Source organism: Glandiceps talaboti, chromosome 7, assembly GCF_964340395.1.
Source record: "Glandiceps talaboti chromosome 7, keGlaTala1.1, whole genome shotgun sequence".
NCBI classification, from domain to species: domain Eukaryota; kingdom Metazoa; phylum Hemichordata; class Enteropneusta; family Spengelidae; genus Glandiceps; species Glandiceps talaboti.
The window spans coordinates 26,805,736-26,826,989 of record NC_135555.1 but is presented as its reverse complement, the minus strand read 5'-3'; the positions used below and the strand labels follow the sequence as shown (position 1 = coordinate 26,826,989).

The 21,254-nt window shown below is 35.3% G+C and overlaps 1 protein-coding gene across 2 annotated transcripts in view; it reads left to right on the top strand.

The window, feature by feature from the left end:
• Window positions 1–21,254, top strand: part of LOC144437321 (puratrophin-1-like) — a 148,123-nt gene that overhangs the window by 42,616 nt on the left and 84,253 nt on the right. For both annotated transcript variants that reach the window (XM_078126244.1, XM_078126243.1), the window contains exon 3: window positions 11,283–11,769. In XM_078126244.1, coding sequence (XP_077982370.1) covers window positions 11,283–11,769 — 487 coding nt within the window. The remainder of the gene's footprint in view (window positions 1–11,282; window positions 11,770–21,254) is intronic.

The following is a 21,254-nucleotide window of genomic DNA, read 5'->3' as shown; positions in this document are numbered from 1 at the left end:
ATCTCGTTCAAGGTTAAGTCAAGCGACTGAGCTAGCCTGCTACATGTGTTGTTGTCAATGTTGATATGTCTACATATGACGTAGCATACCATAAAGTGTTTACTTTATGAAATTATATGTTAGCAAACACATGATTGGTTGAATTTATCTAATTATTTGTGTCTTGACTAATCAGAATGCCTTAGACATTCAGACTCATTTTCGCATTCAGCGCATGCGTCTTTTTCTGCCATATAATAATCACTGTTGTAAAGTTTACTGTTCGAAGTGTATAAAACTTTAAACATGTTATTTTTTGACTCTGTAAGTGGAAATTTTCAATTGTAAGAACAGATTGATGAAATACATGTAAAAGTGGATAGTAAACAATTCATCATACTATCTTTTATTTTAGTTTATATCACAACATATGTTGTATCATATTAAAGTTCAAAATCATTTGATCTGTAAGTAAGTGGGGGGGGGGGGGTGATGTAGATACAGGTCGTGAACGTGGACTTCATTGAGTATGGACCAGCAGTTTCCTTAAGGACCAGCAGCATTTGCTACATGTCGGTCCTTATGACCAGTAGTCACACACTGCTTACAATGGGCTGTTATCATGTCTCAAAAGTGACACTTGAAATGAGCTGCTGTGATATAGCTGGGATCTCAATGAGTGTCACATCATTTCAGACAAAATTATAGTCTGTGAACAATAAAGCTGATCACCAGGAGAACTACTCCATCAAGCAACCATTACTTGTTGGTGCGGACATGATGACCCGGTTTAAATCAGTTGTATACCCTGACAAAAGAGTACCTGAACATTATCACATGTATTTGGTTACCTTTACTTTATCTAGTAAAACATCAACAGAGTCAGAGTTTTGACAAAGGAGAACTTTGGCAGAAAGGCAATGTTTTGATTTCTATTGTTCCAAGGAAGTTTATACTTTAAATTTGCCATGAAAACAATATAAACAGATAGCGTCTCTTTGGATCCTAATGTGACTGTGAATCCAAAAAATATTCAGTCTATACCTGCATGTACCTGGCCTGTACCTGTGTTTTGTACAGACCGAAGTGGCTGTGATATAGCTGGGATCTCAATGCCAGGATAACTTTACTTCAAGTGAGCTGGGATTGGAAAGGCAATGTTTTGATTTCTTTTGTTCCAAGGAAGTTTATGCTTCAGTCTCTCAGTAACTAGTTTGCTTTGGTTTGCTGAGATTTGTGGGTGTGCTTTGATTGGCTTACATGGTAAGGGTCGAAAGGTCAAGCATGGCATCATACTGATGTGTAGATTATAAGCACAACTTGTGGGTGTATTTTAGAACAGACATACCATGGTAGCTTCAAGTATTTATGTATTGGGTAACTTCTGTGCATGGAGTGACAGTAGTTCCAATTAACCAGCATGATGTGACAGAACTTTCGGAATGCCATATTACAAAAATAACATGATAGCCAGGTTTATTTTTAGGCATCCTTTGTAATGTTCAATATCTATTTAAAGTTGTCTGACAATATTGAGTCATTTGGAACTACAACACCCAATCTGATTAAAATATTATGTGATGAATACAGCTTGATTTATTTATTTATCTTTATTTCCTTGGCTTATTGCTATTTGTTATTATAGGTATGGCAAAGTGTCTGTCTGTCTGTCTGTCTGTCTGTCTGTCTGTCTGTCTGTCTCTGTCTGTCTCCGTCCGTCCGTCCAAAATCTCCTGATACGCAGAGACTTGCTATACTATTGTGTACTCCAAAATCTGGCGATAGCTTGTGATGTCATTACCTGCCATGTTGGAAAATAGAGGCTTTCACTGTCAAACTACTAACTAAAACTGTTTTCAGGGTAAAATTGAACAGAAAACTAATGATTGGACACAATATCACCACTTTGTCAATAGGTATAAATATGAGTCTGTTAATGTTATACTTTTTTGATGACGTTGAAAAATGCTAGTTGAAAGTCTACAGTGTCTATTCATGTTTGCCATCTAATTCACACATTACCATACATGCAGATATCAATGTATAGCATCAGCTGTAGTTAGTTCACACTTTGTTTTTGTAAATATAATATTTCTCATTATTGTAATTAATGTTCCTCTACATTCTTCTTTTCTCAAAGACATTTTTCTAGTTCATTGCCAATATGCATGGATGGATAGAAAACTTAGGTGACAGATGGATTAACACAAGGGGAGGGACAAGTAGTTACGGTCTGTAAGCTCTGATTCAAGGTCGGCAATTATGAGTGTCGGTTGGGTCCTACAGCTGCTGAATGCTTTGAGCCGGCCCCTGCAACAGCCACATGATCGTGTATATTGCAAAGATAACAACATGGCTGGATAGGCAACTAGATTATCTTCAATAAATTGAATTTGTATACTTAGCTTGAATCAGCATGTGAATAAACATTTTTAACAACTGTACAGTTGTGCTACAACACCAGTGGTGCTATTTTTGAAAATTTGTTTGTGTATCTCACAATATTTTTCTTGATTTTGATCTGTAGTTATTAATTCAAATGTGACCATATTTGTCTTGACGTGAATTGTGGACTAAATTGTAGTTGTTAAAATTAACTGCATTGGCATATGATATATATATTCATATTGGACACAAATGTCAGTTTATTTATTACTAGAGAGCCTGTATTTCACAACTTACTGCATCACATCTATAATCATATTTTGGGGTGCAATACAAAAGTCCAAAGTTTTTTTTTGTCATAAATTATGTTGTCCTTTATTTCCTGGTGAACTCAACCTGAAAATTGAATGAATATACAATGTATATGAGAAGTGAAGCAAGAAACTGACCAAGCACATGTAAAAACAAGAAAAACTTACAAAATCCTTGTCAACTTTTACCTTTGTGTAAGTATGTATAGTCTTACCACTTAATTGATTAATAATTGACTAACAGTTATACTAGAATTGAGTAAAGCATTAGTAAAGAGTGAGATATTGACTACATTAACAAAAGGTCTTTTGGTGATCACAAATGATACAATTCATATTCAAATAATGTGTACAGTATAATTAGAAACATGACATGGGTGTAACTTTAAACAATGTAAATATATTGTCTTTAGTAACACAAAAGAGTTTTGACTTTATAAAATTACATTCTGTGAAAGTGGTACCTTAAGTCAGTAACCCCAGTATTACATGGACTACAGATTAGTTGTGTTATACAAACCAAATAATGTCATCATTCTGTGGAGATTTCAGCAATCACAGTTGACCCCAAGGACAAGGTGAATGCTGTACAGTCCCTCCATATCAATCCTAGCCCTACCTGTCATAGAATGGTAGAGTCTATTTAAGTAGGAATGCGTCATGTTTTGACTGTCCACCACAACACATGCATAGTTGGTTGATCAGTTGTCAGAACCTGGTCATAAACTCTAAGACAAATCTGGATAACTAATAGCAAGGTAGGACTAATATTTATATTTCAAATGTTTTATCAAGTGAGTTTCAGTCTATTTTCTTTCATCAAATAAGTTGACATATGCTGTAACTGTTACAATCAAGAAGAATTAGTCTGATTTGTAATGGTTCATTGCACATTCTTTCCAGGGCAAATTCAAATACATAGCTTCCAATGTTTATATTCACATTTTCGTTTAACTTATTCAAACATTCCTTCAGATCTTGTCTTTTGTTCAGCCATTTTGATTTATTTGGGATGACTACTGTGATTTACATTTAATAGTATAGAAACTGTTGTAGCATTCTTAGAACATTGCACAGGAATTTGCAAAGTACTTTTCAGGTTTTATGGTCAAACATGTCTAAATGTAGCCATATTCAAACAAGTATTTCATCAACAAAAACAGAGATAAGTACCATCTGTCCAAGATGGGTGGGCACAACCACACTCATACTGTAAACAGTAGCATGGAAATTCAAGCAACCCGACTCATTGTAATTTAGTTTGCAAACTCAGTTTTAACTTTGATTGTTATAAATACAGACAAGGTAGTATCCATATATGTCAGTTATAAATACAGACAAGGTAGTATCCATATATGTCAGTTATAAATACAGACAAGGTAGTATCCATATATGTCAGTTATAAATACAGACAAGGTAGTATCCGTATATGTCAGTTATAAATACAGACATGCCAATATCCGTATATGTCAGTTATAAATACAGACAAGGTAGTATCCATATATGTCAGTTATAAATACAGACAAGCCAATATCCGTATATGTCAGTTATAAATACAGACAAGGTAGTATCCGTATATGTCAGTTATAAATACAGACAAGCCAATATCCATATATGTCAGTTATAAATACAGACAAGGTAGTATTCATATATGTAAGTTATAAATACAGACAAGGTAGTATCCATATATGTCAGTTATAAATACAGACAAGGTAGTATCCATATATGTCAGTTATAAATACAGACAAGGTAGTATTCATATATGTAAGTTATAAATACAGACAAGGTAGTATCCATATATGTCAGTTATAAATACAGACAAGGTAGTATCCATATATGTCAGTTATAAATACAGACAAGGTAGTATCCGTATATGTCAGTTATAAATACAGACAAGGTAATATCCATATATGTCAGTTATAAATACAGACAAGGTAGTATCCATATATGTCAGTTATAAATACAGACAAGGTAGTATCCATATATGTCAGTTATAAATACAGACAAGCCAATATCCATATATGTCAGTTATAAATACAGACAAGGTAGTATCCATATATGTCAGTTATAAATACAGACAAGCCAATATCCCTATATGTCAGTTATAAATACAGACAAGCCAATATCCCTATATGTCAGTTATAAATACAGACAAGGTAGTATTCATATATGTCAGTTATAAATACAGACAAGGTAGTATCCATATATGTCAGTTATAAATACAGACATGCCAGTATCCATATATGTCAGTTATAAATACAGACAAGGTAGTATCCATATATGTCAGTTATAAATACAGACAAGGTAGTATCCATATATGTCAGTTATAAATACAGACAAGGTAGTATCCATATATGTCAGTTATAAATACAGACATGCCAGTATCCGTATATGTCAGTTATAAATACAGACAAGGTAGTATCCATATATGTCAGTTATAAATACAGACAAGGTAGTATCCATATATGTCAGTTATAAATACAGACAAGGTAGTATCCATATATGTCAGTTATAAATACAGACAAGGTAGTATCCATATATGTCAGTTATAAATACAGACAAGGTAGTATCCATATATGTCAGTTATAAATACAGACATGCCAATATCCATATATGTCAGTTATAAATACAGACAAGGTAGTATCCATATATGTCAGTTATAAATACAGACAAGGTAGTATTCACATATGTCAGTTATAAATACAGACAAGGTAGTATCCATATATGTCAGTTATAAATACAGACAAGGTAGTATCCATATATGTCAGTTATAAATACAGACAAGGTAGTATTCACATATGTCAGTTATAAATACAGACAAGGTAGTATCCATATATGTCAGTTATAAATACAGACAAGGTAGTATCCGTATATGTCAGTTATAAATACAGACAAGGTAGTATCCGTATATGTCAGTTATAAATACAGACAAGGTAGTATTCATATATGTAAGTTATAAATACAGACAAGGTAGTATCCATATATGTCAGTTATAAATACAGACAAGGTAGTATCCATATATGTCAGTTATAAATACAGACAAGGTAGTATCCGTATATGTCAGTTATAAATACAGACAAGGTAATATCCGTATATGTCAGTTATAAATACAGACAAGGTAGTATCCATATATGTCAGTTATAAATACAGACAAGGTAGTATCCATATATGTCAGTTATAAATACAGACAAGCCAATATCCATATATGTAAGTTATAAATACAGACAAGGTAGTATCCATATATGTCAGTTATAAATACAGACAAGGTAGTATCCATATATGTCAGTTATAAATACAGACATGCCAATATCCGTATATGTCAGTTATAAATACAGACAAGCCAATATCCATATATGTCAGTTATAAATACAGACAAGGTAGTATCCATATATGTCAGTTATAAATACAGACATGCCAGTATCCATATATGTCAGTTATAAATACAGACAAGGTAGTATCCATATATGTCAGTTATAAATACAGACAAGGTAGTATCCATATATGTCAGTTATAAATACAGACAAGCCAGTATCCATATATGTCAGTTATAAATACAGACAATCCTGTATCCATATATGTCAGTTATAAATACAGAAAAGGTAGTATCCATATATGTCAGTTATAAATACAGACAAGGTAGTATCCATATATGTCAGTTATAAATACAGAAAAGCCAGTATCCATATATGTCAGTTATAAATACAGACAAGGTAGTATTCATATATGTCAGTTATAAATACAGACAAGCCAATATCCGTATATGTCAGTTATAAATACAGACAAGCCAATATCCCTATATGTCAGTTATAAATACAGACAAGGTAGTATTCATATATGTCAGTTATAAATACAGACAAGCCAATATCCATATATGTCAGTTATAAATACAGACAAGGTAGTATCCGTATATGTAAGTTATAAATACAGACAAGGTAGTATTCATATATGTCAGTTATAAATACAGACAAGCCAATATCCATATATGTCAGTTATAAATACAGACAAGGTAGTATCCGTATATGTCAGTTATAAATACAGACAAGGTAGTATTCATATATGTCAGTTATAAATACAGACAAGCCAATATCCATATATGTCAGTTATAAATACAGACAAGGTAGTATCCGTATATGTAAGTTATAAATACAGACAAGCCAATATCCGTATATGTCAGTTATAAATACAGACATGCCAATATCCGTATATGTCAGTTATAAATACAGACAAGGTAGTATCCATATATGTCAGTTATAAATACAGAAAAGGTAGTATCCATATATGTCAGTTATAAATACAGAAAAGCCAGTATCCATATATGTCAGTTATAAATACAGACAAGGTAGTATCCGTATATGTAAGTTATAAATACAGACATGCCAGTATCCATATATGTAAGTTATAAATACAGACAAGGTAGTATTCATATATGTCAGTTATAAATACAGACAAGCCAATATCCATATATGTCAGTTATAAATACAGACAAGGTAGTATCCGTATATGTAAGTTATAAATACAGACAAGCCAATATCCGTATATGTCAGTTATAAATACAGACATGCCAATATCCGTATATGTCAGTTATAAATACAGACAAGGTAGTATTCATATATGTCAGTTATAAATACAGACAAGGTAGTATTCATATATGTCAGTTATAAATACAGACAAGCCAATATCCATATATGTAAGTTATAAATACAGACAAGGTAGTATCCATATATGTCAGTTATAAATACAGACAAGGTAGTATCCATATATGTCAGTTATAAATACAGACAAGGTAGTATCCATATATGTCAGTTATAAATACAGACAAGGTAGTATCCATATATGTCAGTTATAAATACAGACAAGGTAGTATTCATATATGTCAGTTATAAATACAGACAAGGTAGTATTCATATATGTCAGTTATAAATACAGACAAGGTAGTATCCGTATATGTCAGTTATAAATACAGACAAGGTAGTATCCATATATGTCAGTTATAAATACAGACAAGCCAATATCCATATATGTCAGTTATAAATACAGACAAGGTAGTATCCGTATATGTCAGTTATAAATACAGACAAGGTAGTATCCATATATGTCAGTTATAAATACAGACAAGGTAGTATCCATATATGTCAGTTATAAATACAGACAAGGTAGTATCCGTATATGTCAGTTATAAATACAGACAAGCCAATATCCGTATATGTCAGTTATAAATACAGACAAGGTAGTATCCATATATGTCAGTTATAAATACAGACATGCCAATATCCATATATGTCAGTTATAAATACAGACAAGGTAGTATCCATATATGTCAGTTATAAATACAGACAAGGTAGTATCCGTATATGTCAGTTATAAATACAGACAAGGTAGTATCCCTATATGTCAGTTATAAATACAGACAAGGTAGTATCCATATATGTCAGTTATAAATACAGACAAGGTAGTATCCATATATGTCAGTTATAAATACAGACAAGGTAGTATCCATATATGTCAGTTATAAATACAGACAAGGTAGTATCCATATATGTCAATTATAAATACAGACAAGGTAGTATCCATATATGTCAGTTATAAATACAGACAATCCTGTATCCATATATGTCAGTTATAAATACAGACAAGGTAGTATCCATATATGTCAGTTATAAATACAGACAAGGTAGTATCCATATATGTCAGTTATAAATACAGAAAAGCCAGTATCCATATATGTCAGTTATAAATACAGACAAGGTAGTATTCATATATGTCAGTTATAAATACAGACAAGCCAGTATCCATATATGTCAGTTATAAATACAGACAAGGTAGTATCCATATATGTCAGTTATAAATACAGACAAGCCAGTATCCATATATGTCAGTTATAAATACAGACAAGGTAGTATTCATATATGTCAGTTATAAATACAGACATGCCAGTATCCATATATGTCAGTTATAAATACAGACAAGGTAGTATCCATATATGTCAGTTATAAATACAGACAAGCCAATATCCGTATATGTTAGTTATAAATACAGACAAGCCAGTATCCATATATGTCAGTTATAAATACAGACAAGGTAGTATCCATATATGTCAGTTATAAATACAGACAAGCCAATATCCGTATATGTGAATTATAATTAGTCATAGCTGTATCCAGTGTGAACAAAGATAACTGTATTCAGTACTGGTCCCATGCTTATCTTGTCAGTACATCACATGCAGTATTCATTAAACTCTAACTGCCTCATTTTGTATGGTGTTCAAATATTTTCAAAATGTTTACTCTACGCCAATTCACAGATTGATGTTAGCAGATCCAAAGTCATTGGTTATGTTTGTTTCAAATTAAGTTTGTGATATTATAGTTATATAGCTCATATAAAGGAAATTTAAAATAAACATTGACAGCAAGTTTATCCTAAAAAAGTGTTTTTGCTCTTCAGTGTTATTATATTGATAGCCCAAAGATTTAGCAATCTGACTTGCCATGTTAACTCAGACAACATTTCTAGCCTGTTGACTGAGATGTTGAGATACTTCATTAGCTGGTCATACCTCAACAAAGCCTGAGAGCCAAGTTGAAAGTTGTGTTTCATGTACATTATGTATGCATTGTCTCTGGGTTCAAGTTATGCTACATCATACATGTGTGAAATGGGAAATGTGCATACATGTCCAAAAACACTGGAAAATTTAATGAATCGAGGTTCAAACAGACTTTATACAAAAGAATTTACACAATCATTAGCAATTCAGATTTTATTATTCAGACAGGAAAACTACACAGTGTGTTTTCCATAACCGGAAATGAAAATGATGGGTGACTCAAATTATGAAGTGTTTTCATTGCCAATTTCTGTGATATGAACAGTTGATGAACTCTACATGGTAGACTTTATGAAAGGATTCAGTTACATGTAATGATGTATGGTCGTAATTCATGAAGCCTAGAGACTTGCATTACTATCTCAAGAAATTATGTACGAGATAACGTAACAGTATGAAAAGTCTGTGGGTTATAATTTAGAAGTCCTTGTGAATCGATCTGGTATTCATAGAGTGGAGATGAATATAGGTTTTATAAAGACCAATAGGGAATGATTCCCAATTAACAGTTAGGACCAGGTCAATGTCGTTAAATATCTTGAGAAAGTTACCATCAGCAGTCCATGTTAAAGATGCAATATGAGGTGAAATAAACAGTTTTAACCATTTTCTGAGTTTTAAGTCTAAAAAAACATGTAATGTATAAATGATATAATAAAATTGCCTCTTGGAAACCATACTAAAAATGCTGTATTGCTGTTCATGATGAAATAGATATTAGAAGTGAAAATATATTAATTTCAACTACTTTTGAGTTAAAGACTGAAAAGCTGAAAAGAAATGTATCTCTGAATATGAGTGATAACTTATGAAAATATGTAATTAACATAACATTGTGAATCATCATTGTGATGTCATTAACTGTATGACATCATTGGTGAAAGTGGGAGACATGTGGAAGTGCTCCAGCTGTTCGTATACCATACAGGGAGCTAGCCACTGAGTAATTTGAAATTTGACCCTACAGTGTGAATAAAATGCCTTTGATTTGTATTGGAGAATTTAGGTACGACATCAGTTATGAGTATTCACTACTAGGCTATCATTGTACAAATGTACATAGAGAGAGTTTGAAGGGCTGGATTTAGGTACGACATCAGTTATGAGAATTCATTACTAGGCTATCATTGTACAAATGTACATAGAGAGAGTTTAAAGGGCTGGATTTAGGTACAACATCAGTTATGAGAATTCATTACTAGGCTATCATTGTACAAATGTACATAGAGAGAGTTTGAAGGGCTGGATTTAGGTACGACATCAGTTATGAGTATTCACTACTAGGCTATCATTGTACAAATGTACATAGAGAGAGTTTGAAGGGCTGGATTTTGGTACGACATCAGTTATGAGTATTCACTACTAGGCTATCATTGTACAAATGTACATAGAGAGAGTTTGAAGGGCTGGATTTTGGTACGACATCAGTTATGAGTATTCACTACTAGGCTATCATTGTACAAATGTACCTAGAGAGACTTTGAAGGGCTGGATTTTGGTACGACATCAGTTATGAGTATTCACTACTAGGCTATCATTGTACAAATGTACATAGAGAGACTTTGAAGGGCTGGATTTTGGTACGACATCAGTTATGAGTATTCACTACTAGGCTATCATTGTACAAATGTACATAGAGAGAGTTTAAAGGGCTGGATTTTGGTACGACATCAGTTATGAGTATTCACTACTAGGCTATCATTGTGTACCTAGAGAGAGTTTGAAGGGCTGGATTTTGGTATGACATCAGTTATGAGAATTCACTACTACAGTTACATGTAGGTTATCAATGTAGATAGAGACAGGTTGAAGGGCTGCTGGATTTAAATTCTACAACTTTTGAAACATTTATATTTGAAGTGATTCTGAACAACATGCTTAAATACAGTTATGACAATAATGAGTTCACACATGATGATCATGTTTCAGGGGTAAACTGAGTGTAAGATAAAACAGTTACTGTTCTCATTTTATGAACTCACTGGTTTCCTTTCCAGTTGCAGTTCCAGATCCAAGGAAAACGGAAACCCAAGGATGAGGGATGGCCACTGTGTTTTGAAGACCGAGTCATTGTACACTTACTGGAACTCAGTGATGACTGTCTAAAGACTGGAGATTTTTACCTTCAGTTGAAATCACCCGTGCCTGGAACTATATTGTTAGCACTTACATATGTGTACCATGGACGAATACACAGCATTTTGATTCCGCAGGAAACTTACGAGATCTTATTTACAATGGAATGGCTTCATAGTCTGAATCCAGATGAAAATCGTATGGTACTCGAACACTGTGTTGTTAGTACTGAAGCAGGATTAGAACGTATGTCCTGGCAAGAAATCATAGGTCCTGTGCTATTAGAAAAGAAAAGCCGGAAAAAATCAGGGAATAAGGAACAGAAGAAGGCCTCTAGTTGTCAGAAGAGTGCCTCAGAACCTCAGCTTCAACAGCCAAATGAACTGCCGGTGACAAAATCATCTACAGGTTTGTAATTTCTGTGTTTATAACTGTAATGCCTCTGTCATTCGTAAAATTTTATGACTGTTTCAAATTGAAATTAATCAGAAAATAGTCTTTTCAGACAGACTTTTGATTGATATAGTTCCCAAAGGGTGCCTGGAGGAGACTTATGCATTGGGTTCTTACGGCCATCCATTCGGCCATTTGTGTATGCATGCGTGTGTGTGTGTGTGTGTGTGTGCATGCATTCACCCTCACATCTCTGACATGCACCAACTGATTTCAACCAAACCTGGCATAAGGGTAACATTGTATGTGAGACATTTTATTTTACAACCAAATCAAATATGGCCGAATGGTGGCCATATTTGTTGTCAACCAAACCTGGCATAGGGGTAACATACTATATTGTATGTGAGACATATGCACGCCACTTTGTTTTATGACCAAATCAAACATGGCTGAATGGTGGCCATATTTGTTGTTAAATTTCACAATATACATCATAACTGTGGAGGTATAATACGTAGTGACACCATTCAATTGCCTACATCCATATCATTAAATATTAGCTTTTTTTTAAGACCTTGACCTTGGAAGTCTTTTCCAAGGTCAAAATTGGGTTATCTTCATAGCTTTTTAGTCCCTGCCGGATGAAGTCCGGGACGGGGACTTATGGATTGGGTTCCGTCCGTCCGTCTGTCTGTCCCTCCGTCCAGAGCCGTTTTTTGGAGATTTCTGGACCAATTTTTTTCAAACTTGGTACAGGGGCAACATACAATGGCATACATATGCACGTCAATTTGTTTCATGACACGATCCAACATGGCCGCCTAGCAGCCATTTTCTTTGCGAATTTTCCCAGTCTAAAGCCATAACTCAGACATGCTTGAACAGATCTCATTCAAAGTTGGTATTAGGACAGTGTCTATGACATACATGTGCATATTCATTGTTGTCATGATACGATCCAATATGGCCGCCTAGCAGCCATTTTGTTTGCGAATTTTCCATGTCTAAAGCCATAACTCAGACATGCTTGAACAGATCTATGACATACATGTGCATATCCATTTTCATCGTGATACGATCCAATATGGCTGCCTGGCAGCCATTTTGTTTGCGAATTTTCCATGTCCAAAGCCATAACTCAGACATGCTTAAACAAATCTCATTCAAAGTTGGTATTAGGACAGTGTTCTGTAACATACATGTGCATATTCATTGTTGTCGTGATACGATCCAATATGGCTGCCTAGCAGCCATTTTGTTTGCGAATTTCCGACATGGCTGCCTGGTAGTGATTTTGCTGGCGCAGTTTTCATGGCCAAAGCCATAACTCAGACATGCTTGAACAGGTTCCCCCCCCCCCCCCCCCCCCCCGACCCATCCTTTATTGTTGAATGGTTTATTCCATCACACGATCATGAAGAGTAGGCATGTCCCATGTCCAACAAGGAGACACAACATGAGTAGGCATTTTCCATGTCCAATAAGCAGACACAACATATCTAAGTCTGTTTGATTTAGGTTCACAAGTGTTGTTGTGTGATCAGAGTAGTGATATCAAGAAAATGGCAACATAAACTGCCAGTTCCTTAAAACCCAAGCATAGCGGGGACTATGTCATTCTCAATGACTTGTTGAATAAAACATTTCTAGTGATGATGATTTGGTTTTTACCTTAGTATGCGAGGCATATCTACTTCACTAAATTTCATGACCTGACCTGAATAGCAAAATGGCATGATAAACCAGCATATTTTGCCTGGTATTGCCAAAAGTTTGATACATATGGACAACACTTGAGAGCAGTGTGTGAATTTAAGGGAAAATGACTACTGGTCATAAGGGCTAACATGTAGCAAATGCTGCTGGTCCTTAAGGAAAACTGCTGGTCCATATTCAACGCAGTTCACATTCACAACCTGTATCTACATCGCGACCCCCCCCCCCCCCCCCCCCCATTACAGATTAAATGACTTTGAACTTTAATATGATACAACATATCTTTTAATAAAGTAAAAGAGAGTACAACAAACTGTTTACTATCCACTTTTATTTCATCAATCTGTTCTTACAATTGAAACTTTCCACTTACAGAGTCAACAAATAACTTGGAAGCAAATTTTGGATTCGCAACCAAGTAATTTTTGACTCTGTGAGTAGAGATTTTCATTTATAACTATGAACCCAGAGACTATGAATATTCATTCTCGCATAATCTGTTCCTATAGACTATAGTGGTCTGAGACTGAATGTATTCTTTCCATAGAAATACAGATCCATAGATTGTAGATAATGTGGGTGAATGATTAATTAAATCTACATTATCTGCAATCTCTAAGGGATCACAGTCCTCTCCTTCCTCACTGTACGATTCACAAAATTCTGAATCACATAATCCAAAGTCAGATTCATCGTCTGAGTCAACAGCTGATGTAGTGTTCCCACTCTTAGCAAACGTAGACCCACAAATTCATTATAGCAGAAAGTTTTGTTGGATAACTATCCCTCTTGAAAACTATGTATTCGCTTTATTTCAATTTCCATCCACACAGTGAACAGAGCAGTTTCGTCTTCTTTCAGTGTTTACAAAAATGTACTGTTACAAAAAAACCCCAAACCTATCGCACTGAAGATATTTTAGGAAGCGTACCTGCCTTCTTTAAAATGCCATTTTCAGAGTAGTTTACATGTATATGTTTTTTGTCGTTTTGCTTAGATCATAGCCACACACATGGGGAACTGCGGTAAATTGATTGGGAAACCTGCTAACATTTACTCGCTTTAATACCAGCCTTTAAAAAACAGTGTCTGTGTTGTCTTCTTCTTTGGAAGCTCATTGCCACCTTCTAAATATCGCCACATACTTATAAATACAACGTGGAACTGTCTCAAACACGTTAAAAGTTTCATACACTTCGAACTGTAAACTTTACAAAAGTGATTATTATATGGCGGAAAAAAGATGCATACGCTGAATGCGAAAATGAGTCTGCTTGTCTAAGACATTCTGATTTGTCAAGACACAAATAATTAGATAAATTCAACCAATCATGTGTTTGCTAACATAATTTTATAAAGTAAATGCTGTATACTACGTCATATGCAGACATGATATCAACATTGACAACAACACATGTAGCGAGCTTGCTCTGTCGCTTGACTTGAACGAGATGTCAAGAGTAAAATAGGTAACACAAGATCAGATTCATGTAGGTGAAATTGGATATATCTTTGAGTAAATGTTATTATTTACTCCAAATTTGAATTGGTCATAAGGACCGATAAGTTGTTGTAATTCTAAAAAACTGTCGGTCCGAATGGATCTGTTGGTCTCGGAGCGAAGGACCAGCGTTAATTTTGCACGCTGCTTGAGAGTCTGCCCTCACAGTAACAATTATGAGCTTTCTAATGAGACTGTGACCTTTGACCTAGACAAACATTTTCAAGGTGAAATGACTGGAATTTTTCTTTCTATCTTAACTCAAGAAGTTGAATAAACAAAGACTGTATTTAAATGTCTATACCCCAAAGGTCATCTTTCTTTTCACATCTTGACCTTTGCCTTTGATCTCCATATTCAAGGTCAACTAGCAAATTGGTCAATAAATTGTGAAGTTTTGTATTTCGAGACACCATTTAAATTTGCGCGATAACTTTGCCATAAAACATATAAGTTGGGGCAGTATGTCTTCGATTGAAGACTTGTTCTTAATGATTTTGCATTAACCAGTTGCCAGTAGCACAGTAATCCCATTGACTTTTCTGATTGGAAATGGTTATTGTACAAGGAGTGGATCAGTGGGAATAGTTACTGTAATCCATACCATATGCACAGTACCAGTTTTCCTGAAACTTGGAAAGAGGTGCACCACAACATATTTGAGGTCATTGGCCTTAATAATAAACATCTGCTTTACATTCATGAGCTGATCTGTGGTTTACCTCCCTAGAGAGTCTATGCATGTGAACTGGAAACCACACCTTTTCTTGTATTTTGTAGTTTCCTCCCTCACCCCAGAGACTATTACAATGGGCTCCGTCCGTCCATCTGTGTGTCCATCCCTGCTCCTATAATGACAGACATGCAATATCTGATTTCATTGAAATCTGGCACAAAGGTGACTTGCCATATGGTACATAGTCACGTCACTTTGTTTCACAATATGCAAATTTGACCAAATGGTGACCATATTTGTAGTTAAAAATAAATATTTATGGAATATCTCAAAAAAGGGTAATACCTAGAGTGTTCATTCAAGTGTCTACCCACATATTATCAGGTACAAGCTGTCTTCAAGACATTGACTTTTGACCTTGACCTTTTGGGTCAATTATCAAAATCAAGCCATTTTATGCGTATCACTAATTCTTTGTAGTATTTATGTCTTGCCAAGTTGATTAAAATCATATTCACAGGTAATATAGAAGAAAAGAAATATACACAAGGTTTACTTTTAGAGCTCATATTAGTTTTACTGAATGGCTGCCATATTTGGAGTAACAAATCAATGTATTAGTGCATAACTCAATTATTTTTTTTATATAGAGAGTCCATTCAATTGTATTACCCATATAATCACATGCCAGCTTTCTTTTCAGACAGTGACTTCTGACCTTGACCTTGCCTGTCAGGGTCAATTATCAAAGTCAAGCTTTTTCTTGCATATTGCATGCAGTCTGTAGCATTTATGTGTAGCCTATTTCTTTTAAAATCACGTCTAACAGGGCTACCACATAAAAAATGTAGCACCAGCCAAATGATCACATATATTGCAAAGATAACAGGGATTACACATATGTCTAGTTGATCGAATACTGTCAACTGAGTTCTGTGCATGCCTGATTACAATTAGCATAAAACTGGCATCGTGACCTACATTTGTCACCTGACCAAACATAATTAAACCTGTGACTTTGTAAGGTGGATTACCATTACTGTTCCTATGAGGTTTTAACGAATAAACAATGTTCAATATTGTCAATAAACTGTCTAACTTATGTCAGAGTTGTGTATTTTTGAATATCAGTGACGAAAGTTTGATGTTGCCCTGAAAATTGTTAAAATTTGACTGCAATCACCACACTCACTGCTGAGAGCTCATCTGATTATAACAGCTGTTGTTGACAGGCCCTAGGTAAATTTTGAATTGTGATTTTTTTTATGTTCCTCAGTTTTTATGGCATTTTTAATTAAATGGAGGGTTAGAACAAGTTCTCCTCTTTTTGATGATACATCATTTTCCTGAGAGTAATTTCTTTTTCGTGAGTTTCAAAAATAAGGTCCGTACCACAGACGTTGTTTACTGCTAGTCATGACTAACTGACCATCATTACACTATCTGCGAGTCATTACTAACTGACTTTCATTACACTATCTGCTAGTCATGACTAACTGACCGTCATTACACTATCTGCTAGTCATGACTAACTGACTTTCATTACACTATCTGCGAGTCATGACTAACTGACCATCATTACACTAACTGCTAGTCATGACTAACTGACTGTCATTACACTAACTACTAGTCATGACTAACTGACTTTCATTACACTAACTGCTAGTCATGACTAACTGACCATCATTACACTAACTGCTAGTCATGACTAACTGACTGTCATTACATTATCTGCTAGTCATGACTAACTGACTGTCATTACATTATCTGCGAGTCATGACTAACTGACTGTCATTACATTATCTGTGAGTCATGACTAACTGACTGGTCATTACACTATCTGCGAGTCATGACTAACTGACCATCATTACACTAACTGCTAGTCATGACTAACTGACTGTCATTACCAAGGGTCGAAATAATGAAAAAATTTCGCTTGTCCACTGGGCAAGTAGAAAACAAAAAGTGCTTGCCCAAATCAAAAAGTGCTTGCCCATTCCAAATAGTGGGGTATTTTTGTGTGGCTTACAAATGCACTGTTGTGATTGATTGGGCTTTCTTTTGTTTATTATCAAAAAATGTCACTTTGAAAGTTTCTGTGGGTACTGAAAATTTCTCTCCACAATAAACAGGTGTCCTAAATAATATTAATTTTCATGGCCTAATTAATATTCATACTATAGCATAGCATACAATTTTTTGTTCACTTGTAAAAAGTAGTTGTTAAAATAATTTTTTCAGCACTTTCATAAGCTATCAATATAAAAATTAACATTTATTTCAACGCTGATGTAAAATCTTTCTAAATCTAAGTATTTCCTTTTCCACCATGTCAATATATTTTGTTTCCTTCCTCATCCTCACCAACTATTTTTCTCCCAGTATGATTAGTCCCCGCGGACAAAGTCCGGAACGGGGACTTATGGATTGGGTTCCGTCTGTCCGTCCGTCCGTGCGTCCGTCCATCCGTCCGTCCGTCTGTCCGTCCGTCCGCAGCTGTTTCTTGGAGATGCCTGGACCGATTTTTTTCAAACTTGGTACAGGGGCAACATACTATGGCATACATATGCACGTCAATTTGTTTTATGATACGATCCAATATGGCCGCCTAGCAACCATTTTGTTTGCGAATTTTCCCTGTCTAAAGCCATAACTCAGACATGCTTTAACAGATCTCATTCAAAGTTAGTATTAGGACAGTGTTCTATGACATGCATGTGCATATCCATTTTCATTGTGATACGATCCAATATGGCTGCCTGGTAGCCATTTTGTTTGTGAATTTTCATGTCCAAAGCCATAACTCAGACATGCTTGAACAGATCTCATTCAAAGTTGGTATTAGGACAGTGTTCTATGACATACATGTGTATATCCATTTTCGTCGTGATACGATCCAATATGGCTGCCTGGCAGCCATTTTGTTTGTGAATTTTCCATGTCCAAAGCCATAACTCAGACATGCTTAAACAAATCTCATTCAAAGTTGGTATTAGGACAGTGTTCTATGACATACATGTGCATATCCATTTTCGTTGTGATTCGATCCAATATGGCTGCCTGGCAGCCATTTTGTTTGCGAATTCTCATGTCCAAAGCCATAACTCAGACATGTTTGAACAGATCTCATTTAAAGTTGGCATTAGGCCAGTGTTCTATGACATACATGTGCATATCCATTTTCGTCGTGATACGATCCAATATGGCTGCCTGGCAGCCATTTGTTTGTGAATTTTCCATGTCCAAAGCCATAACTCAGACTCCATTTTCATCATGATATGATCCCCCATACCCAACCAATCCTTTATTGTTGGAGGCATATTCCATGTCCAACAAGCAGACACAACATATCTAAGTCTGTTTGTTTTAGGTTCACAAATGTTGTTGCATGATCAGAGTAGTGATAATTCCTTAAAACCCAACTATAGCGGGGACTATGTCATTATCAATGACTTGTTTGTTTATATTTTCCTAGTAGTGTTTTCAAATAAAGTGACTGTTGTAACATTTGCAGTTGATTCAAACACCCAAAACCTGAAAAATAATGCTGTAATTTACTGTTGATGAACAATATTCAATGAGTTCACTGATCATTCCAGGTATGTTTTCTTGATAGAGTAAACAAAGTATGTCAAGGACAGCAGGTCCAGATTGTTTTTAAAAGTGGTCAGTCAAGAAAGACATCTTCTCAATATTGCTACAATGTTATAATTTTCCAGACTTGTTGGCACCTTGGTTATACAATGTATCCAAAATCCTATCAGACATGTGCAGTGTCTGATAAGTACAGCATGAACACAGGCAAAAAAACATCCCTGATTGATAATCATAAGAAATTCTCCTTGCCCCTTGGGACAAGTACTTTTCAAAACAACTTGCCCAAGCTGTGAAATCACTTGCCCAGGGCAAGTAAAAGGCCATTATTTCGACCCCTGATTACACTTGCTGCTAGTCAATACTGACTGACCATCATTACACTAACTGCTAGTCATGACTAACTGACCGTCATTACACTAACTGCTAGTCATGACTAACTGACCATCATTACACTAACTACTAGTCAATACTGACTGACCATCATTACACTAACTGCTAGTCATGACTAACTGACCGTCATTACACTATCTGCTAGTCAATACTGACTGACCGTCATTACACTAGCGTTGAAAATTGCTCCAGGCTTTCCATTTCTTGAGATTTTGTATCATACCTTATTTCTTCTTGTAAATATGTTTTTCTTCTCATCAACATTTTCTTTCAAAATTATGTTGTATTTGTTGACTGAGGGCCCAAAGTTCTGTTGCTGACCTTGAGCAGGTTGTGTTTGTCCTGTGTTGATACATTTCTTTTTAGTCCCCGCGGACGAAGTCCGGAACGGGGACTTATGGATTGGGTTCCGTCTGTCCGTCCGTCCGTGCGTGCGTCCGTGCATCCGTCCGTCCGTGCGTCCGTCCGTCCGCAGCTGTTTCTTGGAGATGCCTGGACCGATTTTTTTCAAACTTGGTACAGGGGCAACATACTATGGCATACATATGCACGTCAATTTGTTTTATGATACGATCCAATATGGCCGCCTAGCAACCATTTTGTTTGCGAATTTTCCCTGTCTAGAGCCATAACTCAGACATGCTTTAACAGATCTCATTCAAAGTTGGTATTAGGACAGTGTTCTATGACATACATGTGCATATTCATTGTTGTCATGATACGATCCAATATGGCTGCCTAGCAGCCATTTTGTTTGTGAATTTTCATGTCCAAAGCCATAACTCAGACATGCTTGAACAGATCTCATTTAAAGTTGATATTAGGACAGTGTTCTATGACATACATGTGCATATCCATTTTCGTCGTGGTACGATCCAATATGGCTGCCTGGCAGCCATTTTGTTTGTGAATTTTCCATGTCCAAAGCCATAACTCAGACTCCATTTTCATCTTGATATGATCCCCCATACCCAACCAATCCTTTATTGTTGGAGGCATATTCCATGTCCAACAAGCACACACAACATATCTAAGTCTGTTTGTTTTAGGTTCACAAATGTTGTTGCGTGATCAGAGTAGTGATAATTCCTTAAAACCCAATTATAGCGGGGACTATGTCATTCTCAATGACTTGTTACATCTGGTATTGATGTAACTAAGGATGAGTTGTTCATCCACAAATTTTCTCTTTTTTATCACTGTTTATTTAATAAAACTGTGTTTTCTTTTGATAGTTTCCATGAGTTATGAGTTTGAGTTATGAGTTTCCCCAAGGACTAGGGAATGCCCAGTATGTTGTCAGTTAAAACAACAAAGTAAATCGGAATGGGGAGGGGGGGGGGGGGTGAGGGAGCAGTACTGAAAAAAGAGAGGAGACAGCTGAGGTGTTGACTGTGCTTGTAGAGGAAGGTAAGCTATACCTTCAGTAACAGACAATAACATCACCAAGTTTTGTTTGGCCCAATCAATTTCAGTCAATATCACCAAGTGATGTAACATGTTACATGTAGTTTTTTAACCATCCTGTAGAAACCCCACATGAGCATATTTGGATATTTTTTGTGGTGGCTGTTTAGTAATACATTTATCTCTCAGAATACTTTATCTATCCACTGT